Source organism: Mytilus galloprovincialis, chromosome 13 (genome assembly GCF_965363235.1).
Source record: "Mytilus galloprovincialis chromosome 13, xbMytGall1.hap1.1, whole genome shotgun sequence".
In the NCBI taxonomy this organism is placed as follows: Eukaryota; Metazoa; Mollusca; class Bivalvia; order Mytilida; family Mytilidae; genus Mytilus; species Mytilus galloprovincialis.
In genome coordinates, this window is record NC_134850.1 from 21,530,443 (window position 1) to 21,558,362 (window position 27,920).

The following is a 27,920-nucleotide window of genomic DNA, read 5'->3' on the forward strand; positions in this document are numbered from 1 at the left end:
CTTTTTATATAAAATTAAAAGTAAGGGGTTTCTGTGCTTTATGTCAAGATTAATATGCCACATTTTTTTTTTATTTTCTTTGAAAGATAGACGTAAAGAAACTCGAGACAGCATTGAACTGCATGATATGAACAATTCAAAACAACTGATTATGCCGTCAGATCTAATATCTGATGTTTTTACCACGACGTCAATTTCAAATAGTCCTTCAAATAACTACGCTCGATGTGGATTATGGGATTTTGCAGGACAAAAGGAATTTTATTGTACACATCAGGCATTTTTGACAAGTAGTGCAATTTATCTGGTGGTTGTCGATATGAAAACCGATTTTGTGACAGAACAAAAAAAACACTATACAACAGAAGACGATATAAGTTCCCTTTCAGATTTACAAGAAGAAGGTAACTATATAATGCTGCACCAAATGTATTCACAGTTTCAAATATGCAGTTAACATTTTTTTTTGTAACAAACATTGCTTATTTCGAAAACTTATTTTTTTATTAAGATTTCATTGATATTAATTATAGGAAGGTGTGGCATGAGTGCCAATGAGACAACTCTCCATCCAAGTTATAATTTATAAAAAGTAAACCATTATTGATCAAGGTATGGCCTTCAACATGAAGCCTTGGGTCACACCGAACAGCAAGCTATAAAGGGCCTCAAAAATAACTAGTGTAAAACCATTCAAACGGGAAAACCAACGGTCTAATCTATATAAAAACGAGAAACTAAACACGTTTAAACTACATAAACAGAGGACAACCACTGTACATCAGATTCCGGACTTAGGACAGGTGCAAACATTTTCAGCGGGATTAAACGTTTTAATGGTACATAACTGTCTACCTTTTCGTAAACAATAATATAACGTCACAACATAGAAAGACACTCTATCAAATATCAATTGAAAGGCTTAACTCAATCAGAAAACTCAAACTAACACACAATGAACGAATAAAATGTGTCTGTGATACCTGAATGCAAATAAATAGTTACATCTTGTAATAAAAATATAAGGGATACATTCATTTTGTAATTAAGGTAAAAAGTAAATTAATAGGTTTAAACAAAGTTAAATTATGATACCGCTGTGAAATATTAAACATTTTTTAGAAAATCATCACGTTTGAAAAAAAACCTGCGTCATAATATACACAGGTAAATGAAAATAATTTTGTTGTGTGTATTTCCTCTTCTTTGCGTAATATTTTCTGTTTAGGAAAACCAAGAATTTCAAATTTCTTGTATATCATTAAAACTCATCTAACACTTGGTGCAAATGGGGTGAATATCAACAATAAAACTATACAATGGGTGCTAGATAAAACATCCTGTTCAGCTGCCATAACAGTATTTAGGGAGAAATGAAATATTTTGATGTTCATAGAACGAAGAAGTGAACATTTGTAGTAATTCAATTCTAAATTATAAAAAATATTATATAGACAAGATCCATGATGTCATTTAATAACAGAAAAACATTACAAATAGTATCAACAGGTCAAATTAACAAGAAAGTACGATTTGAAAGTACTCCCAGATACATGTACTGACAGCTAGTTAAAAGCCAAAAAAAATGAATAATAAAAAATCATGCATCAGAGATTTCAAGCAACTAAACAATCCCAGGGGTTTTTAACAGACATAGCATGTGAGATATTTGCGAAAAATACAAGTCGAGGAACAGTAAAATTTCCTTAGCCGCTAGCCGAAGTAAATTCGCTCCCAAGATTGGTATTTTTCGCAAATACCCCTCCATAATATGATATTTCTGTTTAATTTACCGAACAGATATGAATTGAAACTCTTTGTACAGGTGAAGATAATTTGTTTTTACCTGTAATACATTAACATGTTTATGCATAATTTTGAGGATAAGAGAATATTATCATAGAACCACGGGAATGATACATGTATCAAAACGCGTTGTCTCGCGTATGTAACGTCATATCAAAAAAAAAATGTCGAGAAGATGCTCGAGAGGGTGATAAAGGAATATCCAAAATGGCCAATACCCCATGGTTTTTGAGGCAAACTCACTTGCAGTGGTGAAAAACAGGCACATTCAATTGAAAAGAGGAAAGCATATTAGAATATGCGAGACATACACTGGCTATCAATCAATCAAAATCTAACTCTCTTATATAAGGTGTAAATAAGTATTTTAACGTCATGAACAGTCAAAGAAGACGTGACTTGTGCAATGCCAAACATACATGTATCAAAAGGTAGTAGGATAGTTAGAAGTAATAAAATTAACGGTACCAATTTTCTTGCACCAGATGCGCATTTCGACAATACATGTCTCTTCAGTGATGCTCGTGGCCAAAATATATGAAATTTAAAGCTTAGATAAAAGATGAAGAGCTATAATCCAAAAGGTCCAAAAAGTATAGCCAAATCCGTGAAAGGAATCAGAGCTTTGTACTTCTTCAAAATGAACGTGTGTGTATCTCTATACATCCCGTTTGAAAAGAAAATACAAATTAAATTATATTTTAATTTGCTAATGACAAAATCGATATAAGTGCCAATGTAAACTATATTCAGAGATCTAGTTACAACATTGGTACGATAACCCTTACTTATAAGTTTGTTTAATAGTTCGATGAGTTAATATTGATCACATTGTGATTTCCGCGCTTGAAGTATAATATAACAGTAAAATTAAGGATGTGAATGCATTCTTTGTACGTATATACATGCACACTGTGCTATTCCAAGTTGATTCCAAACGTCAACAGTCATCCTTACAACACACTTGCTGAAATGCATGTCATAATGAATCAATGAATAATAGTCAGCTAATGTTAAAGACGCTCGTTATTTACCCTGAACATATACTGATGTTTACTTAGTGTCAAAATTTATAAAATGTGAAATGTTAATAGATTCATCCATTCCTTTGTATCATGATCAATTATTTATATTTATGTATTTAAGGGCTATTTCCAAAAACAATATGTCTTTCTTTCTAACCTTTGTCAGTCTCTTGTGTGATACTATATATGTGATGTTTTATGTCAGATAATGTGTTATGATAAGTTAGTTCTTACTATCAAAGATGGTAGAATTATATGCTAGGTATAAAAAATAATGTCCAAAAATGTACATCAAAATGTCAGGAGTGTAACGCTTTTAGTGTGACATTCACAAGACAGCATGTGCATTCATTGATGATATGAAATGAATAAGGGCAGATACAGTACCAAACAATATCTCTTATCTAACTAGTATATCTTGACTAGGATTTCTTTCTCAAATTTTCCATATATTTACATGTCTATGGACAGCATAAAGTAAGTCAGATTTTTTGTACGGAATTGGTCCTATGCAAAAGTAGCTGTGTAGAAAATCAGTTGTGATATCAATTATAAATTTACAATCTCACAAAAAATACATACTAGTCACTTGATTTTACTTTTTTTTTTTAATTTCGAAGCAAAGAGCAAACTTTTAACATGTTTAACATGTATAAAAAAAATTGTTAAGAATCTTAGATAAAAAGTGTCAAGAAAAAAAAAATGCAAGGTAGATTAACTACTCTTTGACTTTCTCATTACATTGTAAAGGTTTTAAAATTGTTGTAATTAGGAATTATGTTTAATTTTGTTTCAGATAAGTTACATCAGAAACTAAATGTCAGGTGTGTAACATATGTAATGCTCCTGACCAAAATTTATTGCTACCATATTTAACCTAAAAGTGACCTGATATCATGTAGAGTCTTTTGTCAAACATATAATGTTCGAGCACACTAAGAACAAGTTTGAAATTTTTATTTCTTACATATTTTCCACTTTTGCTGATGGTATATTTAAAAAAAAGATGTCTTTCCTTTTAACCTTGGTCATTTTCTTGTTTTTATGTCAGATTATGTATTATGCTAAGTTGGTTCTTACTACCAAAGATGGTAATAGTATATGCTCTGTATAAAAATTACTGTAAAAATGTACCCAAAAATATCTAGAGTGTAACGGTTTTACTGTGACATTCATTTTTTTTTTTATGGAAACAGTGATGTTATTGTTTGTTTACTTTTCTTGGATTTGATTTTCTACACAGCTACTTTTGCATAGGACTAATTCTGTACAAAATATCTGGAAACCGACTTTTAATATTCCGTACTATTGTGTTACTTTAAAAATTACTGTAATATTTATGTAACTGTTTCTTACAGAACTTGATTCGTACTTGGAATTTAAGTGCTACAGTTTTTTGGTTAAACCGTTTCATTTTCAGCATTTTTGAAAGTTTGTCTATTTCAAATCTCTTAAGGTTATGATTTTCAAACATGGAGCTTTGTGATTACTGTTGGTATTATTTCTGTACCAAAAGTACTAAATTTTAAAAGTTAATTTCCGGTACTACAGGTTTTAAGTACAGAAAGTACAAAAGTATCAGTGTATACATTCCATTTAGAACAGTCTTACAGTTACTAAAAAATATATAAAGAGTGTAACAAAAGGATCAAAAACGTATGCACGGTGGGTATGGTTGTCCTGCGAGAAAACGTTCTGTGCTGGTGATTCGGTCCTGACGGGTGCTGGTGATCAATGAAAAAATGTAAACAAAGACGAAAATGATGATTTTTGACGTTTTCACTCATAAAAAATGGAAGAAAACAGTTGAGATTTTTAAATTTTGTTTCTTATGGGTTCATATGTAAACCATTAAAAAGTTGACCCTCTAAACTGTTTCAGTAAGCGTAACACAAAATTGCTCATTTTCAGAAAATCTAGAGCTGAAAAAATAAAACAAAAATGCTCATAGAGTCCGCTTTCTATACCGCAATCCGCACGACAAAACTATTTTGTGACAAAAACATTGCAATTTATTAAAATTTAGCATTTTCTCAATTTATTCATGTCCTGATACTGTGCTGGTGGGTCCTGTCATTGTGCTGGTGGGTCCTGATACGGTGCTGGTGATTTTGGATAAGAAGTTGGTCATATTTGAAACAAATGTTACAAAATCAATAAAATTGGGCAGATAATTGTTGTCAATAGGATCTATGACTCCTATTTTAGCTCTTGTGCATCCATTTGGCTGTTTAACATGTGTTTTCAAATAATCGTAACTTGTATTACATAATTACATAAAAGGGCAACATCTTTCGTCCAATATCAGATAACAGTATATAGTATCTAAAATAAGAATACTTTTATTAAGATATTAAATGCCCCTTACATTGATGCTTCAACAATGATCAAAGCCCATGCCGCATAGACATATTTGTTAGTGCTCCGCATACCGTCCCCACTTCCACCCAACCAACCCTCCTCATTTCCTCCTTTATTGTTACAGTGGTGTACCAACACAACAATTTATCACATAAAATAATAACACAAAGACACACATTATTGAACAACGAATGCTCGCAGGTACTGAAAGCTAGTTCAAAGCCGCATTTTCAACTAATAGATAAACCATGTTCTCATATACAAAAATTCCAATCGTGTCGATTAAAAAAGTCTCAAAACTTAAGTTCACATTTTAATGTTTGGTGAAGCAGAACTTTAAAAGTGTGCAGTGAATCTTGTGCTCACAACAGTCATTGTCATAATTATGTTTACATAAGACTTATAAAGGAATTAAGAAGGTACCAAGAATTATTTTACAGTTCAATTTAATGATCATGAATGGAAGGAAATGGTACGGAAGTTTACATAGGACAAAAAGAAATTTATAGTATTTTTTGGCGAAAGACTTAAACGCTTCTTTGGATTATATAGTACAGCTCTTTTATAAAAGCATGCAAAAAAAAAAAAAACTTTGATTGACTTGCTTGCTATGTTTGCTTGGATGTTTTCAAACAATAGGTAGGCGGAGTTTCAATACATAGTGGGATTTGATTGGACAAATACAAACTGACAGGAATTGAATATAATGTTTATTTTCCAAACAAATTCTAGTATATAGTAAACAGACTACTTACCTGTCGTTTACAAACATCCAATCAATCATAGCAAGCAATTTATTTGATCAATGGTTTGCTTTGCATATATTTATAGAAGAGCTATCAATTTAAAAAAAAATCTTGTTGTCGTAGATGGTTAAATCCTCAACAAAATCTCAATAACTTTGTTGGAACGAATAAACGTTTTACATCAAATTTTCGTGGACTGTTTAGGTTCCATCCTGACGAGGCATGTTAGCTGTTCGTATGCTGTTGCACACGGAAACTTTCACATTTCCATCTTCTTTTCTGAAATAATTTACCCAGCTCATACTTAACAGGATTGTTATCCTAGTAAAAGGTGTAACCAATGAATTGAACACAAGTTAAAAATTCCACAATACTATATAATTCATTTTATGTGTCAATTTGTTCGAAAAGAGTCGAAAAGAAGAGATTTTTTTTAATGTCATGATTATCTGTCGCTTTCTAGATCTATGCTTAGCATTTATTTCAGATGACATGGACTCCTCACCCTGGTGACCCTTCTGCCTTTCATAACTTTATCCGTATACATATATTAATAGATAAACAAAAGGCTGCAACTGGTATTTTTGTATTTAAAATGATTCGTTGTAACGAGAATATTTGTGGTGAATGGAAACTGTGAGGGTCAAAATCTTAAATTGCTTATAAATGTTGTTGGACCCAGTTTCGTTATCTGATCTGAATTTTCTGAAATGTGCAAGGTAGATAGACATTGGCCTTTTGATTTTTTTACTCGGTAAGTTTTGCCCTAATTGCTTGAACTTTTGCAATATTAAAGCCGACTTCAATGAGTGTGTAGACAAAGGGAATATCTTTGGTTATCTTGCTTGCTGAACAGAAAAGTCATTGTTAGGTTATGTAAACTACCCTACTTTAAGAGTAGACTAGTCCGACAAATGACACATTTTTCTGTCTGTAGGACCAGGCTACTTCGAAAGGAGGGTAGTATACCTTACCTAACAATGACTTCACGGTTTAGCTAACAAGCAAGCTAACCAAAGATATTACCTTTGCCTACATACTCAATGGAATCAGCTGTAACTAAAAACTCGAATACATTTTAACAGACAGTGGTCATGTTTGTTGATAAATATCGTTTTTTCTAGATTCAATTTTGAAAAGTCATTTGGTAACATTTGGTCAAGTAATTTCAGAAAAGATCTTTTTCTAATTGCGGACGCCAAAACAATACATGAACCTCACACGACCCCTCGACACAGGTGAGGTTATATATGATCTTATAGCGATTCGGGTTGATAACCAGTTGAAATTAAGCCAGTTTTGTGTGTGTGTAGATTTGTATTGTTTTAAACTGTTATGACCTTTTAAAGTTAAATGTAGGTGTTTAATCTAAGAATTTTTTTTCAAACTTATATACTTGTTTTATACTCAAATGGTAGTATGAAGCTACGAAATATTTTAATTTTTGAAATTGAAGGCACAATTAACAAAGCAAACGGTAGTTTCAAATACTTTTAAATAGATTTTTAAGGATAATGTACCCTTGTGTTGATCCCATGCTAAACATAACAAAAATCTCTGTACAAAGGTCTGTGAATTTTCTACAAAAAAAATGATTTTATTTTCACCAAATTCTCTTTTTCTACTAAATACAATAATGAACTATAAATATTAATGCTTTGCAAGAAGTTTCCCCCTGATATATGTACAAAATTATATCTCTATTATTCATTGTCTGTGCTGTTTTGATACTATTGCAGTTTGCACATTTCGTAATTGACATGCCACAGAAGGGGTCATAAACCATACACGAAAAGATATCATATTGATCTAAGTACTTAATTTGCATCTCTGAACCCCCACCCTCGGCTTGTTTTTTTTAGGAGGGTGTCTAAAAATGGTCGATTACAGACAGCCCAGTACGCATTTTACTTTCAAGGCGTGTTTACGTTGATTGTTAAAGTCCTGAAAACGGATAGATGGAAACAAAAATGTTTGATATATCTGGCTTTAGATTCAGTTTTTTTTAAATATAAATTAAGGCTACACTTTAATATAATAAATTAATACTAAGAATTCACAATATCAAAAAATGCAGAAAAAAAAATGAAGTGAAATATCTTAGTAAGGAGTATTACTACAGAGATGGTGTGTTTGACACACAAAACTTAAAAGCTTAGTGATATTACCAATATTAAAATAAAAGTGTATTTTAGTTAGGTATTTTTTCCATTTACTCATTTTCAATTATAATTAAGGCCCTTAAAAAAAACTTTCACTGTAACCTCGCTCTAAATTATCCCCCATCCCCCTCCAAAAATAACCAAACAAACAAACCCGCAATACTATTGCCATTCTTATAGTCAGTACTAAATTGTTCACAAACAAATGCGTTTAAGCTGCTAAAGACATATGATTCAAACGCTCATCAAGTCCTTTGTTCTATATTTTTACTCTCCATTTTTATGCAAAACCTTTTACATTTTTATTTTATGGGTTATAATTGTTGAAGGTCGTACGATGACGTATGGTTGTTAACACATACTTCCTTTGGTTTCTTATGGAAATTTGTCCATTAACAGCAAACATACCACATCATCTACTTTATATAAGTATTCATTTGTATAAATTACAACGTATTTTGGTGATCTTGCAAAATGATCGTAATCCCTAAAATTGTAAACATATTTTCTTATCTTAAAAGGGGCAAGAAGGGTTCCATTAACAGGCCAATAAATAAGATTACAGTTAATTTAAAAAAAATATAAAAAATAGGGGTATTTTTTCTCTCATAATAACAGTAAACAGATTCACAACAATGTCAATTTCAAGAAAGCAGACAACAGTTAATTAGTCAATAACAGTACAGCATCAATGATCTTGAATATATGCCACTTTTAACCAAACTATAAAGGCACAGAACCAGGACATAGGAGCACAGAATCAGGACCGTTTTTCTTATCACCAGCACAGCGTCAGGACAATTCCGTTTAACGAACTTGTACGACTTTTGCAATATAATATTGTTGTAATATACTTTGCATGGTACTTATGACGCATCAGAGAAAAATTAAGCAACAAAACAGTCGTTTTATTGCAGTTCTGATACAATGTAAACAAACCCACCAGCACAGAATCAGGACCCACCAGCACCTGACAGGACCAAATCACCAGCACAGAACGTTCTCTCGCAGGACAACCATACCCACCGTGGTATGTGTGTAGTTATTAAACGAAAAAAGCTTAAAATTGACAGAAGCAATCAGTGTGAAATTTTAAAAGACGATGTAATGAGATCATAATTTTAAAATGTTTGATTTCTTGTAATTTTAATATAAAGTTTAAGCTTTTGTTATTAAATATTAAGGAAAACACTAAAAATTGGTGAAATTTATGTATTTAAAAAAAAAACTGTATATGAGGGGAAAAAATGGCAGGAAATCATTTATTATCTTCAATGCATCAAACAAAAAAATTACAATGATTATTTATACTTATTTATGTGTGTAAGTTGATAATAGTATGTTGTTGTTTCCTTTAAAAAGTTGGAAAACTCTGATGAATAAAATGTTGTTATCTTTTTGTAATTATTTTTTTGCAAAAGCCCATGGTGGTTTTGTACATTAGAATGTATCTGGATTAAAGGAGAATGATAGAAAATAGATTTGCAATGACTTTTTTTTTACAATGTTTGTCACGCTTTGGCATAATTAGTTTTTAAAAAGCCCATTTGTGTATCCAACGCATATACACAACAGTACAATTCCAGGCTTTGTCAGTTTTTTAAATATAAACCTGAGTTTAAAGCCACAGAAACAAAGTGAATAATTATCGTCATACATAATCATGTTTGTTAATTGTTAACTTGTTGTTAGGAGTCCACTAGTTCTAACAAATCTCCGCCATACAGAGTCTTTGATTTTTATACGTTTATTATTTTTCTACTCATCTATTCTCTTTCAAATAATTTTTCAAACTTTAAACTAGTTGTCCACGTTAAACAAAAAAGACAAATTGACATAGTTGGTCTTTTTGTTCTTCATAAAGATAACACGGCCTAGGTTAAAACAAATATCTCGCATAATTTTTAAATAATCATTCTTATTATTATTATGTAGTCGAGTGGTCTAGCGCGTTGAGCATAGTAAGGCGAATTGGTGCCATGAAATCTCAGTAGTTTGAATTCCGACGAGGGAAGAGTAAATAATATTTGCAAAAAAAAAATTACAGATCTAACATTGTTGGGATGACGTTAAGACCTATTATGAATACAGATGCATTTTCAGCCTTGTACTACCATCACCAACGTTGGTGATCCGATCGATACAATCTGTTGTAGAGTCGTCACTGGTTCAGACGTACTTATAAATATAATTATTTCTGTGACTGCATCTTACATTAATTTGTAGGATCCTTTACAATAGATAATTCAGCTGATCTGTAACAATTCTATCTTCATGTCTAATATATCATGTACTATGTTACGACGCTAGATTAAAACCGACGAGGTAACACCCGGCAAGCTTTATTTTTGTGAAGCTTAGATGGTCGAGTGAACTAGTGCAAGGCTAACTGGTGCCATGATATCTCAGTAGCATGAGTTTGAATACCGGCGATGGAAGATTAAAGAATTTGTGAAAGCAGATTTACAGATCTGACATTGTTGGACTGATGTTCAGACGAATTATTAAAATATAGCCTAGCTAGGTCTAGCGAGCCGACATAGTGCAGACGATTTGTTGCGATGTCACAGTAGCATAAGTTTGAATACCGGCGAGGGAAAAACAAAACAATTGCGAAGGCAAATATACAGATCTAACATTGATGGCCTGTTATCTATACGAATTATATATAGGAATGTTGGTCCTCAATGCTCTTCAACTTCGTACTTTATTTGGCCTTCTTTACTTTTTTGGATTCAAGCGTCACTGATGAGTCTTTTGTAGACGAAACGCGCATCTGGCATAAATACTTAATGTAATCCTGGTATTATTTGTAATTGTTTTATGACTTTACGTACTTAACTACCGTACGCGTGTTATTGTTACAATTATTCGCCTTTCACCTGAAGATTGTTGCAAAGCATGAAAGTACTTGTGAATATTAAATAATATTATTGATTCGTATATTTTAACCACATGTTAAACTATATTTTCGAAGGTAGATAGAAAACGGCGGATAGCAATAGACATATTGCACGGTTATTTCTAGAATTATATCTAAAAACCGATTACTTTGTGACGTCATGTAATGAATTTCATGATATTGTTAAGAGCTTTATACAAAATATCTATGATCGATTATTTGAAGAAAAACAATCTTAAAATACATACTGAGATGTGAAAAAAAGTAAATAAAACTAGATTTGCCATTGCAAGCAATAGCGGATGGCACCCTCTCCCCATTGCCAGGCGAGCGGCAGCCAATTAGAAAATTCCAAGGTCAAAGAATGTATCTACACATGCAAATTATCATTATTGTAAAGTTTCGTTAAGTTTGGAGCATTTTGATATTTTAAACAATTTTGTTGTTTCCATGGTTACGGCGGCCATTTTAAAAAATCCAACTGCAATAGTCAACTCTTCTTATGCCAGTGACCCTTTCTGTAAAGTTTCATCCAGTTTGCAGCATTTTCAATTTTTTTTTGAGAGTTTTGACCTTTTTGCATTATTTCCATGGTAACAACAGATATTTTGGAAATTCCAACGCCAAATTCCACATGTTCCAATGTTGCTCATCGTTATTGTGAAGTTTCATTAGGTTTGAAACATTTTGATATTTTAAAAAAAATTTGGTGTAGTTTCCATGGCAACATAGTAGTTCCAATGAGTGTCAAAATCATCCAACACCTGTATATAGTGGGCACCTACATTGTATTAAAATATAATTTTTCTGAGTTCAAGCATATCCAAACAGTTCACCAAAAAAAAAACAGGAATTTTCACATTTGTTTCGTTTACATGGCAACGGTAGCCATCTTGATGATGCCATACCCCACTGCTTTATTTAATGTGGTGGTCAACATAATGGTATAGTTTCATCAATATTGTTCAAGCCAATTCTGAGAAATAGCATGGACAAAAAAGTGTGGAAGAATAAATATAATAATAAGAAAAAAAAAGAAACGAACAATAACAATATGTCACCCCAACTCCGTTGAGGGTGCCATACTAATAACAACTTATATGTTGTTATTGTCTATGAGACAATATGATATAAAATTCCAACAAAATCAAATCACTATTTTGATACAAATATGGTCGGAAAATTAATAATATAACAATTATAGCCTACATATGAGGTCAATACAGGATATATCGACCCAAAGAAGTATAATGACCTCGGACTTCGTCCACAGTCAATATACTTCTTAGTGTAAACATATGTTATTAATTAAATTCAGGTAGAGTGATGTACACAAATAGGCATTTACATAATATACAAGTTAAATAATTAATAGGATCCAGAAACAAGTAGTTAGCTTATATTAATCCGTTTCCTAATTCAAATAAGAACATTTTTTATTGTAATACTCAAGGAGTAGAATGTTAAAAAGATAACAATGTTTCACTCGATGGAAAGAAACAAAACATATAATAAGGTTGTGAACACATAAGAAAGAAGAAAAAAAAATATACATCGGAAATTCAATAATAAAGCGAATGTTTCTGAACGGACACACTTATTTAAGATATAAGTTTTACTTGTTGAACAGGATGTGTGCTATCATATGACAAATCGTTTGCTACTGCATGAGTATACATGTTTGAACTGCCAAGAATATTTCAATATTTTGTTCGTAGCTGAAATCCGTTGAACCGTGTAGCAAGAGTTCTTCAAACAATAAATGTATTATATTGATATTATAAAAATGCTGTTCACGCATAATGTGAAAACGGGGGCAGTGCAACAAGTAGTGCGCTGTTGTTTCTATAGCACCACATCAACAAAAATATGTTGATTTAGAGAACTGCATTGCATACGAATTATTGAGTGGTACATTTGACCTAATCGCTTAGCAATGTACATATAATTTGGAGGTTTAGTCACACGAGACTGGACACAATTCCTGAATGCCCCTACCAAAGTAATGGTCTTAGCATTCTCAGGGAGGAGATTCCATGAACGTACAGTTGTCGGTTAATAATAATTCGAATACAGGGCTGTTCTTGTTCGAACAGGGGGATTAGGGACGAGTTTCTCGTATTATGATTATGTATGGTTGCATGGGATACTGGAACTAAGGTTGATAAATATTCCGGAGCAATATTATTTTTCATCTTGTAAAAGTAAATTAATCCGTAGGCCTTCCTTCGATCTTTAAGCTTTTCCCAACCCATTTCGAAATATAATCTCTCTAGGGACACAAACCTTGTACCCCCAGTTACGATCCTTGCAGCCTCTTTTTGTACGTTTTCAATCTAATCATTCAAAATATGTGTGTTATTGTCCCAGATGACATCAGCCTATTCTAATAATGGTCTGATATATGTTAGGTATATTGTCTCGAGTGTTCGTCTGTCTAGGATTAATTTAAATTTTCTTTTAACATTCAGTCGTGTGTATGCCTTTTCGTTTATTACATCAATATGTTTATGCCAAGTGCAATCGTTTGAAATATGTAATCCAAGGTGTCAATATATCCTTGTATCGACCTCATACAAAGGCTATACTTGTATAATATATGCATTATCTGGCAGTATTAGACTTTTTTATTTCGATATATTTGTCTATACTCAAGACTTTTAACAATTCGATTTATATATAAATATATTTATGGCCTAGTAGAATGAGTATTCAGCATCAGTTGGCAAGTCAGACGCCGTCTGTTACCACACAACTTGCACTTTCCTGCAGTTAAAGAACTGTTTATAGGGGAAATATCAGTTCTCACAAATAAGTCTTTCAGACTTCTAGATTTCTCAAAAGCTAAGACAGAAGGTTTAAGAAATATCTTAAATATTTTTTTGTGTTTGGCAATTATCGGCCAATTGACACGGATGACACGAGAAAGGTTACTGTGGATTCATTAATATTCGTTGGATACCAATTTTCGTGGATTTCGAGGGTACAGGGAAACCATCAATTTAAATGTTCAACGGATTGAAAATTTTCTAAAAGAATGTAAGAAGACTTAGACAAAACCACGACATTATATATTCAGAAATATGCATGTGTCTTCAAATCACAAAAATTGGTACCCACGAAAATAAATGAATCCACAGTAGTAAAAGCGGGATTGTATGTTATAGTAAACTGGATCATATCGCTTCCCTTTTCCGTAAGTACTAAACTAGGTCAATGAGGCTATTATTTTTAGAACGCGCAAACCCATCATCAATGTCCTATTTCTTATAACCTTGTTTGGTAAAAAATCCTAGAAATTCCGTAAACAGTTGATATATATTTTATACTCAATTATTCTAAATATCAGATCAACAATGTTCAATCTTCAAATTTACGAAATCAACTTTTTCTTATTCCATCTTCGAGATTCGAACTCATGTTTTGGGGATACCGAGACAACACCACCTTTACTCTGTTCATTGTTCTAGACTGAACTAATAAATATTCAGCTGTCGATGGCGTAGCGTCACCTTTCCTCGTCAGTATAATCAGGACTTGTTACACAGTACATGACATATTAGGTATGAGGATGATATTGATTGTATAATAGCTTAATTATCTATCGTAAAGGATCGTCAGATACAGTTTTGATGGATTATTCTATTTGTGTGATTTTTAATTTAGTTTATTTTTTTTTATCCTTCCTCAGATTACGTTGGTTTTTGGTTTGATAGTATACATTGTTATAGAACAGTCGACCCACAGGATGGTGAGGCATCAATGGACCCTCCAGTAGTAGTAGTTTTCACTGGAAAAGATCGGTATGACCAGGTAAGAAATTATTCTGCATAACAATATTTATGTATCTGCTTCATGAGTGGCGGAATAAACTAGAGAGAATTTCAAGCTCAAAACACAAAATCTAAACGCACAACTGACAATGACATGAGAAAAACGACATATTGATCAACATGAACCCCACTAAAAAGGTGGAAGGGAGATTTCATTTTATTCGTGATAAGAAACGATGAAAATGATAGTGTACTTTCCAAAGTTGAGGTAAAAGGCAATTATAGAATGAAGAGTCGAAGAAGTACCAGATCTTTGATCAGTGGCAATCACTTCACCAAATAGACTTTTTACAGAAATTTGGCCGTATCTGCAACTACTATTCAACCTAATCCTTATCTAATATTAATATTTAAAAAAAAAACCCGCACATTATGACTTTGGATAGCGCTATAGAACACAAATAAGATTTATGTAGCAGATCATAAAATTTAGACTTCGACGCTATAGTAAAAACCCATCAAAGAAATCAGGCTAGAAAAAAAAACAGTGAACAACATTTGATCCACAAAATTATAATTAAGAAACCCTTTTAGATATTTGGATGATCATTTAGTAATGTTAACTCAGAATGTACACTAAAGATACTAAGCCTGCCGAACCTTCTCAAAACAACTTATAACAATGGACACTGCCTATTAGTAATTATCCGTTGGAAAATGTGACTTGCATTGACACTATCGTATGGAGTTTGCATATCTCCACATGTTTGTTTCACTCGTTACCATATCCAGAAATCAACGCCACTTTGTTTATTTGAATATTATACTAAAGAAATCGGAAACGGGTCACGGAACTTATATTGAAATGATAGGGAATTTTGAAAAAAAAAATGTCTGTTTTAACTTTAGTTTAAGTGATAGACAAGTTGCGGGGACAGAAAATAAATATACATAACAATATACACCATTTAAACAATACATAATGACTGTCGTTGCAGAAATTAAGGTTCCTGAACTATTTTAAAAATCGAAGCAAGAGGCTTTTAACATTGCAGTATAAAATACAGGCTAAAATGGCTGAAACGAACGTCAAATTTGCAAACTTCGTGTTGAAAATTGGCTAACAAGGTCATTACAGTTTGCCGGGATGAATCTTGAAACTTGAATGTCCAAAGAATAAGCAAGTGCAAACCTTGTATATGTAGTCGTTGAACTCTAGGTTTCCACTTTAATTTAAAATGCCCCTATTTCAAGAAGAATAAACTCACAAAAACAAGAAAAATCACTAAATTCGTGTTCATTGTTTTGATTTTGACCGCCTGACATCTTTACGGAAACATCAGAGTTATTAAAAACAAGGTTTCTGTAACGGGCAACTTATAATATCCGTGTTTTAAAGATTTTAATGATATCAAACCAGTCAAGTTAAAACTGTTATCACGTGGTACAATTTTCATATACATATTATGAATATTAATTAGCAAAAGTACTACTAATATCTGGCTCTGCAACGTATTTGATTTTAAAAAATAATCGTTCTACTATTAAAAGAATATTAATCCCAGATTTTCTATTTCACAATCTTGTCAAAACATTAACTGAAATGTTTTGTTCACATATTTTTTGTCAGTGTGATGGAATTTTTATGCAACGGTCATACAAGTGAAAGGTTTAGCTAGCCATAAAACCAGTTTCAATCCACTTTTTTCTACATAAGGAAACGACTTAACAATTCAGATATGTGATAGCTACTTTCAATTCGTTTGTATGGTAGTACTTTATACGATACTCAGAAAGGATTCTTTCCCCCAATAAGCTTACCAACCCCGCTTACAGATTTATTAACAAAGAATGATATGGATTCTATACAGTAATGGCAGGTAATTAAAAGTGACATTTTTTTTTAAAATTGATATTGATTCACTCATACTAAAATTGAGAATGCTGGCCATAAGGAAAAATATGTACTAGTTCAGTGAAAATGAACGCCATACTGAACTCCAAAACATATATATGATTTGAAATTAAAAATCATACACGTCTAATAAGGGCCTGACAAAAATTGGGCGGGGTGAAGCATGTTTAGTTAGATCTCAACCTTTCCCCTTTACCTCTAGCCAATGTAGTTAAAAAAACCACAACGATACGGTTAAATCAGTTAAAAAGAAGTGAGTCCGATGTGAGCATAGGGAACAAAATAAAGTAAGGAAAATGACAATGATGCATAAATTAAAAAAAGGACTACTAGCAATAACTGATATGCCAGCTCCAGACCCCAAATTTAAACAATTGCAAGAGTATGTCATCATCATTTGAATATCAAGTACAGCCCCTCCTGTTAGGGGTTTAGTATGATGCTATCATGAAATATATGAGAAGAACATAACCCGTATCATGTCAACAACTGGTTTTAGAATGAATGTGTTTATTTCCAATGATGTTCCATTCCTTGTATCGATGATAAAATGTTATGAATAGTTTTGTGTAATCATTTTTGATAATAGAGATATTTCTTTTAATTAAAATTAAATACGTAGTTAAATACACGGGCGAATCGAACAACTTGAGAAACGCCCTACGATTGTGACAAGGCAATGTCTCTGTACCGAAAATCAACACACCAGTGCAATCCACAGAGAGTCGTATAGTAAACAAATATAGCATTACCACATCACAGCTAAAGCCTTCTTCGGAACATTTGAAGGTCCCTAACATGTATTGGTTATCTAAACTACACAAAAAGTAGGTAAATATCGTTCAATCTCGAGTAAGTATTCTACGACTTATCTTTCTGTGCTTTGAACAAGTCCCTGAAGTACTATTAAAGAGGTTATCATACACTTTTGTAATAAAACATGTAAAATGAAGATAATGGAATCAATTATGTTCGGAGTGTAAACCATTCTTTTGATGATTTAGATAAATTGCGTGTTTTTAATGGTCCTTTTGGTTCTGGTGAAATTTTTGATATTTATAACTGTTCAACTCTTTTCACTATACTTTCCCTTAAAAAAGTTTTCCTATTTAATTTAGTTTGGTAAGTCTGAATGCAAACATATTTGCTGCCACTGGTGTAAAGCCTTCGTCCCTAAAAATATGTTAGATATACTTATTTGAGGTACGATTGGTTCATTGAAGCTATAATTTTCACTCATGTCATATGTACATTTCGACAACAAAGTTTATGACAGGTTGTATGTATTCCTATTGGCACTTATTACGCCCCTATTATAGCAGGCTTGTTTTTGTACTGATATGAATCACAGTTTTTGACCAAACTCAGTTAAGACCGGTTCAAGTTGCATTCAATATATAAATTCAATAACATTAACCGTTATCTTGATGATATTTTGTCGTTAAACAATCAAGAGATTTCTAAATATACTGCCAAAACTTATCAGAAGAAAGGTGCTTTAAATAAATCCGACGTAAACGGTTATAATTGTTGTTTCCTATATTTATATATTTTCCGTTTTATACCGGAAACTTCCCACAAACATTTTTGTTACCGAACTGAACAAAGAAATAACACGATGGGTACCGTATACGGTGCAGGAAATGCTTATCTATCCGGAACACCTGATTTCACTCCTGGTTTTTACTGTTGTTTCTTATTTATTATATATAACTGTTGATGTAAATGTCTTTTGGTTTTACGAGTCTTTGTTTACGCCTTGGTTTGATTGTTATTGTCTTTCTACAAAAGGGACGAATTTTTGTTACCTATATTTGTAAGTTTCTGTTTTGATGGTAACGTTCCTCTGGTACCATCTTACGGTTTTAATATTTCACAACTGACTCGCTATGACCGTGTCTGTTAAATACATCGTACGTATTCTGTGTATAACTGGTAAACTATTAACGACATTTTGTTACCACGTATTACTTAAAACATTTACTATAAAGATTCAGTATTGAAGTTTGGTTTTACATTATTGTACCTATAAAATCTTATTTTGAAAAGGGACAGCACATCCTCATTTTTATGAAGATGTTGTATACGATACCCGGAAATGTAAAAACGATCCTGATACTGTAAACAAAATCATTGAGTATTGTTTTTTTGGTATTTTCATTGATTTTGTTATCAGTAAACGAAAAGCAAACTAAATTTTATTGTTATGTACATATATACATTTACGGATCTACAATATGTCGATACCTCAATCTTGGCATTGCACAAAGTCATGTTTTTCTCTGACTATTTATGACGCCTTTACACTCAGTCAATTGGATGGTTGATGTATACGGATTGACAATTATGTCTTAGATACATAAGTTGTAGTTGGCTTTCAGTAACTGCAAGTACTTTTCGATCTTTACTTGGTGTATATTTTGTTGTTGGAAATACCCGGCCACCTCCACTCTTTGTTTTGTTAGATGTATTCATATGATGAGTTGAACCTTTTTTCAACTGATATTTATAGTTCATTCTTATGTTATACTGTTACACCACTGTCCAAGGTTCAGAAGAGGGTGGAATCCGGCTAACATATTTAACCCCACCACATTATGTACGGTTGACCTGAACCAGGTCCAGTGTTTGTAATTTATTGGTTGTCGTTTGTTGCCGTGTAACACATTTGTTTTTCACCTATATTTTTTGTCCATAATTTCTTTCGTTATTTTTTTCGTATGAATTGTTTAACATTTGTCAATTCGGGGCCTTTTATGGACGACTTTGCGGTAAAGGCTTTACAAGTAATTGAAGGCCATACGGGTACCTATAGTTGCTAATTTCTGTGTCATTTGCAATCACGCAATATCTACTCTTTCGCTTTCTTTTTTAAACAACTTAATTTGCGAAGAAAAATGCAAAAGATGAAAGAATTTATAGGTTTCCGTATAGCCTTCAACAATGAACAAATCAAACATTCTATAGTAAGCTACAAAAAAGACACGAAATGACAAAGCGTAAAATAACAAGTTCTTTTATCGAAGTGTCTCTAGCATTAATTCCCATTTTCAATTGTGCGCTTCTTTGTGGATTTAACAATTGTATATGTGTATCGTTGAACTATATTTATTCGTGTTAAGACTTGGTTCCATATTCATGGTTTCAACAGCATGAGTGTATTTATCGGTACATTAAAAGGTCATATGCATAGTTGTATGTAAATTAATGGGGATAACTGATTGATAACATACATTGAGACTACATTACTGTTCAACAGATACAATTTGTGCTTTGTTTTTAAGTGTTTGGTTGTAAGACAATATAAATAATGATCTTTAAAAACATATGTATTTTAGAACGAACTACAGGAAAGAAAAAAGTATCTTGGTGATCAATTATCACAACTTCACGGAGAGCAGGAAAAGTACCAACACTATCGACACAAATATTGCATATCGAATACTGAAGATCCTGATACAATATTTGAAAAGATACGAACAAAAATATCTGAAATTGCACAAAAAATGCCGCTTTGGGGTACATTAGTTCCTTTGAAATGGATCCTTTTAGAACGCTTGATTAATATTAATAGGGATAGCGGGAAGCATTTTATATCTTTTAATGATATGACCAAGATGGCTAAACATCCTGAAATTGAGATATTTGACGAAGGGGAAGTATCAACGTTTCTTCATTTTCAACATGAAGTCGGTAACATTATTTTCTTCAAAGATATACCAGACCTGATCATTCTAGAGCCTCAATGGTTGGCAAATGCTTTCCGTTGCTTAGTGTCAGACAGATTTAATATTGATGATGTTCATGATGTAAGTCCTATAGAAAAACGTCAAATAAGCTCGGACTGGACTCTTGTAAAGAACAAAGGAGAAATAAGCGATCTTTTGATCAATACCCTTTTTAAGTTAAAAGGTGGCGATTTTTTTTTTACACAAAAGAAGCAGTTGCTGGAAGTAATGAAAAAATTTGACATATTGATGCAAATAGAGGGAGAAACTGCATATATAATGCCAAGTATGTTTCCATCATCTTCTCTTTCAGTTGTTTGTATGAACATTGGTATAGTAAACACTAATTGTCAAAGAACGTCTTGGTTTTGTATGAAATTTAAATTTCTTCCACCGTCCTTCTTTAGTCATTTATTGGTTTGGTTGATGAAAACGTACCGTCCTACGAGAGTGAAATCTGAGTTTGCGTTATATAGAGGGTTATGTGTCTTTGATCTTGACAGCTCACAATGTGATAAACTTTTGATGACAATGTCCATTGATACAATAGCACTTCAAATTGTGTCGTTTTCTAAGCAAACACTAGATCTGCTAGAAGTGTGTTCTGGTGTTCGCAAAGATATGCGGAGAAAAATAGTAAATTTAAAGAAAAGATATGGAATTGAGTTATCTTATGAGCAGATGTTCAAATGCAGCGACTGTCCTTGTCATACCGATGCATTCTCCTTAAAACAGCTAAAAGATCATACCAAAATTTACTGTAGTCATCACCAGAAAGCACACGAATCTGCAACAGTATGTTTTCCATGGGCAGTTGAAAGCACGGAGGTTGGTAATATGAAACAAAGCATTTAAGTTGTTTAATTCTGCATAGATAATTCACAACTAGTTTTAATTTTTAAGATGCTTTTTTCTATCGAACATGAAATATTGTACAAACATTGTAACTGATTCAGGTTATAATCTAAATTGAGTTTATATGTACTTATATTGCTCAATATTGTGTCGGCCTCGTTGGCTGAGTGGTATAAGTGGTCGAACTACTGTATACCTATATTGTAAACACTGAGGTTGTGAGTTTGAAATCAAACATGTGGCAATCATTATTGATCATGAAATACTGTTTTCCTAACGAATTCCAGCTTCTGTCCAGGCACCGGCCTTGCTATCAATAAAACAGACCACAACAAAATGTAAAATAGTACTGAAAATCGTGTAAACAATCAAGTAATAAAAAAACATAGAAGATTAAACATAGTCATGTTGATGGCAGATTTAATAAACAGTATATACAGTTGGGTGCAGACCAAGGATTGCAATAAGTATACGAATGTTTGCGCCGTGTCCACATATTTGTCATTTACCTTCAACTTTCATGTTTAACATTGTTACGTTAACGCAGTCAAAATGGTAATTTTTAATGTCTACCCGAGTAAACTCGGTGTCCGTTAAGTCAGCAGTAAACGGGCGTCTAATTCAGTTTTAACAAGTTTGTTTTACGTGCACTTTATTTTATATATATAATACATTTAAACAATCAGTCAAATAATCATATAATTACGTAAGTATACCAATATAACAGTACAGTAGATAATGATAATATATAACACCTATTGATCATTTATAAATGAATTCAATTACGTGCCTTCTCGGCCAAAAAGAAACACTTCCTTGAATTGTTTAGTTCCTTTACATTATGAACAGATAGCAATTGTACGAATTAAAATTAAGGTTTTCTCCAATAATATGGTTTGATAAATTTCGAAGCTCATTATACTTTTCACATACTAGAATAAAATGATATTAATCTTCAATTACTTGTTAATCACACATACTACAAAGTCTCAGATGTCTCTCAATATTATAAAACCTACAAGTTTCTATATTTAAACAATGAGCAGATATGCGGTATTTTCAATTAAATGGTTTATAAATATAATTTACAGCATGCTCTTAACAAAATTATAACATTTTGGGTTCAAATACATATTTATAAAACATACATTCTGGCGAATCTTCCAATAAATGAGTTAATTTTACTATGAAATCTACCCTTTACTCTATCTTTAAATTCAATTAGAAACAAATCCACATTTTTAACTCCCTGATGTAACCATACATTCGGGAATCCGTACATGTATAATATGTATCTAATTCAACAGGCTCAGTTATATTTGTCGTTTGGTTTTTTATGACATCTCTCAAGCATGTCTTCATTAAAGCATTTAAGAATACAGTTATCCGAACATAATAACTAAAACCAATATTTTAACATTCGATAATATATTTCTATATCAACGTAGGGTATAGTCCTAACTCTCAGTGAACCATATAACTAAAAGTAGATGATTTAACCTTAAAAATACGTTTAAAAATTTTATTTGATTTTTTCGATATAATCACATTTGAACTTTTTCGATATTTTCACAATACAAACTCAATAAGGCTTTACGACCTTATTTTACTAATGATTCTTGGGTATATGTAAAATAGCCACTATATCTAAATAAAATACCCAGATATACAAACACATGTCTATTGCGTTTCTATTTAAACCTTATCAAGTCAAGATCTATCAGCCCTGAAATTTTCAGACGAATTAGACAACTAATTGTTGGATTGTTGCCCCTGAATTGGTATTTTTTAAGGAAATTTTACTGTTTTTGGTTATTATCTTGAACATTTTTATAGATAGAAATGAACTGTAAACAGCAATAATGTTCAGCATAGTAAGATCTACAAATAGGTCAGCATTACCAAAATGGTCAGTTGACTCCTAAAGGAGTTATTGCCCTTTATATTCACATTTTGTCAATTTGTCTTAAATATTTGTTAACTTGTACAAAAATATTCTCCTCTGAAACTACTAAAACAAATTTTACCAAACTTGTCAACAATCATCATTGGGGTATTTAGTTTAAAAAAAATGTGTCCGATAACCCTGCCTGCGAATCAAGATGGCCGACATGGCTAAAAATAGTACATAGGGTGAAATGCAATTTTTGGCTAAAATCTCAGAAACAAAATCATTTAACAGTCAGGGGCATTACTTAAACAAGTAACATTTAAAATTACCTATACAAGTAATGTTGAAAATGAGGCTATTTCAAATATTACTTATATAAGTAACTTTTCTAAACATTATTTTTATAGGTGTCCAACTATACAGATTTTACTAGCTTTAACAAATTTTCACGGTCATCTGGTTATTTTTCCCGTGAAATATAAAATCGAATCTTTCTGAAACACTAATTGCCTTTCTGACGCACTTATCTTTCATTTCGAGGCTTTTGGGTCAAAGATTGGTCTCTTGGGACTATTAAAATATCATTTTCCTCAAAAATCTTGAAGGTAGACAGATATAAATAGATAGAAACTTGTGAATTATTAAGACTTGAAGTTATTTATAATTTGTAACCCAAAACAACTACATATGTTCCTTAAATAAGTGTTATTACTAATTATTTCAAAGATGTACAAAATAACTTATTCAAGTAATATTTTTGTCATTATTTTTTTAAAGTAACCCTTTATCCCTATTCTCCTCTAAAATCTAATGAATTGTTCATTTTATGATATAAAATAATTTAAAAATTTATGAAAACTACATTTAGTCAATGCTTCTATTGAAATTAAAAATAACTCTATTGAGTAATTTTATAATTTTTGAAAACAAAAAAAAAAACTATATAAGTAACTAAAAAAAAATACTTGTTTAAGTAATGCCCCTGACTGTTTAAAGCAAATCTTACGAAGATACATTTGTTCGTTAGGTCAAAGTCTATTTGCCCTGAACTTGTCAGACCAATCAGGCAAATCGTTTTTGGGTTGCTGCCCCGGAATTGGTAATTTTCAGAAAATTTTGCAGCTTTTGGTTATTATCTTGAACATTCCTATAGATAGAGATAAACTGTAAACAGCAATAATGTACAGCAAAGTAAGATCTACAAATAAGTCAACTTGATTAAAATGGCCAATTAGATGATGTTTACATAAAGATGGATATGCTTATCCTTCAAGAGCGAACTACATTCTACATGTACCTAGTTTGGATCATCTTATGTGAGAGTTCGTGTAAGTCGTGGTGAATTTTGCAGTGTTTTACTAGCTGCTTTCTAATACAGATATAAGAAGATGTGGTATAAGTGCCAATAAGACAACTGTTTATCAAAGATAAAAACAATAACATAAGGGCATGCACCACCAGAACCAAGATATGTTTCTCCTTCAACACAACAATAGCAACCAACCCTGTGTCTATATGTCCATATCTTTATTGTTATACCTGTCACATTCTTCTTTTCAGAATTATCCTAAATAAAGGCAACAGTAGTATACCGCTGTCCAAAACTCATAAATCCATGGACAAAAAACAAAATCGGGGTAACAAACTAAAACTGAGGGAAACGCATTAAATATAAGAGGAGAACAACGACACAACATTAAAATGTAACACACACAGAAACGGACTAAGCATTAGACAAAATCATATGAGAATAACAAATATAACATCAAAATCAAATACATGAGTTTGGGATAGATAAGTACCGTGACACGTCTTATAGTAATGTGAATTCATACGCAAAAATAAGAGCAAACAAAACGTTGTTAAAATTCAACATTTATCATTTACGGCAAATGCAAGAGCTCGAACATATACTTATACATAATTATATGTAGTCTGTCATGTTGTTTTACAGAGTCACATCGAAAAAGGTATGAAAGAGAAACACAGCCAAATTCTTCAGACCTGTTCGGAACACATGGTGGAAAATCTGTATAACGTGGACATGATATGTGAATATTTGGAGATTGATGATATACTTACACAAGAAATCAGGGATAAAATTAAGGTTTGTCAGAGAGAAAACGCACTCTTAATATACAAAATCAACTTACCTCTCAGACCCCGTTTTAGATATCTGGACTGGGTTGCTCAAAACGTTGCACAGAATTAACTACTGGTTAAACTGATTTTCCAATTATTAACTTTGAACAAAAGAATCGTCTCTATTGCTTACAAATTATCGAGTGGATGTAACGGCATTGCGATTGATTTACAACAGTTACGGCTTTTTTTTAATTCATATTTTAAAAATTTATTGTCGAAATCCCGATCTGGTGTACAAAAAAAGAATTGACACCTCATGTTTGTGGCATGACATCTGTGCCACAAGTTTATTGTTTTCTGTTTAGTATTGAATTAATATTAAGATCCATTTTGTTACGTCTTAAGATAAATGTATTTGGCAATCGCTAATGGCAGTCAACAGGGTTTAAGAACATCAGTTGTTTGACCTGTTAGTCAAGTCAAATGCGTTTTGTTAAAATATACTGTTTCACTTTCTTGGTATTTTGGTCTTTTGGAAAATGTTGTTTGTGCTGTATTTAGACCCTTCTGCAATAAAATTTGTTTTACATGCAAACGTATAAGAATTGCGGTTTTTATCCAACACAATCATAGGTTTGAACGAAGATTTCAATTTACACTTGTTTATATATATATATTTATATGTATGCTATCTTCCGACAACCGTAACAAACCATCTGATAAGATGTAAGGGTCAGAATCCGACGAAAAGTTCTTTTTTGGATTGTAAGGGCAATGTATAAATGAATGGAGAAATTAGAAAGTAAATTGAATTAAATATTGCATTTTTACAGCATAAAAATGGAAGACAAAAACAGACGAAGGAACTTTTGTCTACATTACCAAACAGAGGAGAAAAAGCTTATGAGAGATTTATTGAAGCATAACATAATCTATAATATAATAGCTTGGCCTAGAAAAGGGGTTAATTAAGTCAAGCCAAAAACGTCATAGTAACCAAAACAAATCACATAGTATTTAACAACAGAAGCAAAAAACAACAAATTTCTAAATTAAGAAGAGGAGTTGAAAAAAGGCGATGGAGGGAGAAAAAAAATTAGATCAAACTCAAATAAAATCTTGTGTACATAAATATCGATCGTGTTGCTTATCAAGAATGTGTATCCTGTGACGTGTAGTGTAAATCCTGACACACAAGATCTAGTGCAGGGGGAAGACAAAATTAAATTAGAATAAAACTAAAGATTTCTAACATCTGCATAAAATAAGTTATTAAAATAACTTGCCTTTATGCTACCTTCCTACAACCGTAACAAACCATCTGATAAGATGTAAGGGTCAGAATCCGATGAAAAATTCCATTTGGATTGGAAGGGCAATGTATAAATGAATGGAGAAATTAGAAAGTAAATTGAATTTAATATTGCATTTTTACAGCATAAAAATGGAAGACAAAAACAGACGAAGGAGCTTTTGTCTTTTCTACCATCTAGAGGAGAAAAGGCTTATGAGAGATTTATTGAAGCACTAAAAATTACAGAGAACACAAATGTTGCTCATTACTTGGAACAACAGGTTGGATCTACAGATACATTTTAGATTTACAATATTCTAGCAAACCAGACAATAACAGTTACATATAAGAAAATAAATAAAAGATAATAACGGTTTTACTTTCTCACTTTTACTAGCGCTTGCACTGCTTTAACTGATCGTCAGATAATGTGACTTGTATACATAAGTGAAATATAAAACAACTGATTGACGTTAACAATATTATGATGTTAACAAATACATGGCCTAGGGAGACAACCAATGTCATTCTAAAATTAAAATATTATTTTTCATTTAATCCCGGGTTGAGAATATTTATTAATAACTCTTCTTTCTTCTCCCGGAGAAAGTCATTTTTACGATTGACCATATACAATAGAAATATTTTAAATCATGCATTGGAACAACAATGAATATGATCGTTAGCCCTAATGATCGATAATCTTCATGGTTGGTTTGCTGTCTATGTCAAGTCATTCTAGTCTGCAGTTCATTTTCTCGTCTCTCCAATATAGAATTCCTCACAATCTGATTATATGAGTTAATAGATAGCGTCTGAACTTTTACAAGACATATTGTGTTTAACAGTAAAATGCTTTCCATTTTTGAAATAAATTGAACTTTCTTCTATTATATCTTGACATGTCATACCGTTTTAAATTGGCACATCTTCTATCAATAGGTAAAGTTCAATTAAAGTCAAATTCTAAAAATGTTAAAAATCGTTTTGACTTTTCATCTGTCTTTTACTGTTGATAATTTCTTTTTTGTAAGACTTTGTCACCTTTGTGTACATTATTTTCAATTTGTATTGAAACTAAATATATCATAATCTCTTCTAAGATTATATGTTCTGTCTAACGTAATAATTTTGTCTAAATTGTTTGATGTTTCTTTGGTTGGTCAAATCGCTGTGATTCTGTAATAATTGTCCTTTTATCAGTGCCTTTTGAAATCCGTAATTAATTACCCGTTCCGGATAGTGTTGCGTTTTAAGTACACTTTTAATTCTTCCAATCTTTTATTATGTTATATGTGTGTACTAGTGATGGTAATTATTCTTGACGCTATATTAAAAGGTATATTTACATATTTCAGATGGTTTGAGTAAAAATTT

The 27,920-nt window shown here is 31.9% G+C and overlaps 2 protein-coding genes across 2 annotated transcripts in view; both read left to right on the plus strand.

The window, feature by feature from the left end:
* LOC143056750 (caspase-2-like) overlaps window positions 1-27,920 on the plus strand; it is a 158,973-nt gene that overhangs the window by 96,929 nt on the left and 34,124 nt on the right. The window lies entirely within an intron of this gene.
* LOC143057346 (uncharacterized) lies at window positions 89-26,175 on the plus strand. The gene is made up of 4 exons (XM_076230649.1): window positions 89-404; window positions 14,694-14,815; window positions 25,119-25,271; window positions 26,083-26,175. Exons 1-4 carry the CDS (start codon window positions 128-130, stop codon window positions 26,173-26,175), a joined length of 645 nt encoding a protein of 214 aa, XP_076086764.1. The 5' UTR covers window positions 89-127.

What these genes read in the sequence shown, in the direction of transcription:
- LOC143057346 (XM_076230649.1), top strand. Translation starts at nt 128, where the DNA reads ATGAACAATTCAAAACAACTGATTATGCCGTCAGATCTAATATCTGAT. An exon ending in TTCAGATTTACAAGAAGAAG is followed by an intron (nt 405 to 14,693) that starts GTAACTATATAA and finishes ATCCTTCCTCAG; the next exon opens with ATTACGTTGGTTTTTGGTTT. An exon ending in AAATCAGGGATAAAATTAAG is followed by an intron (nt 25,272 to 26,082) that starts GTTTGTCAGAGA and finishes GCATTTTTACAG; the next exon opens with CATAAAAATGGAAGACAAAA.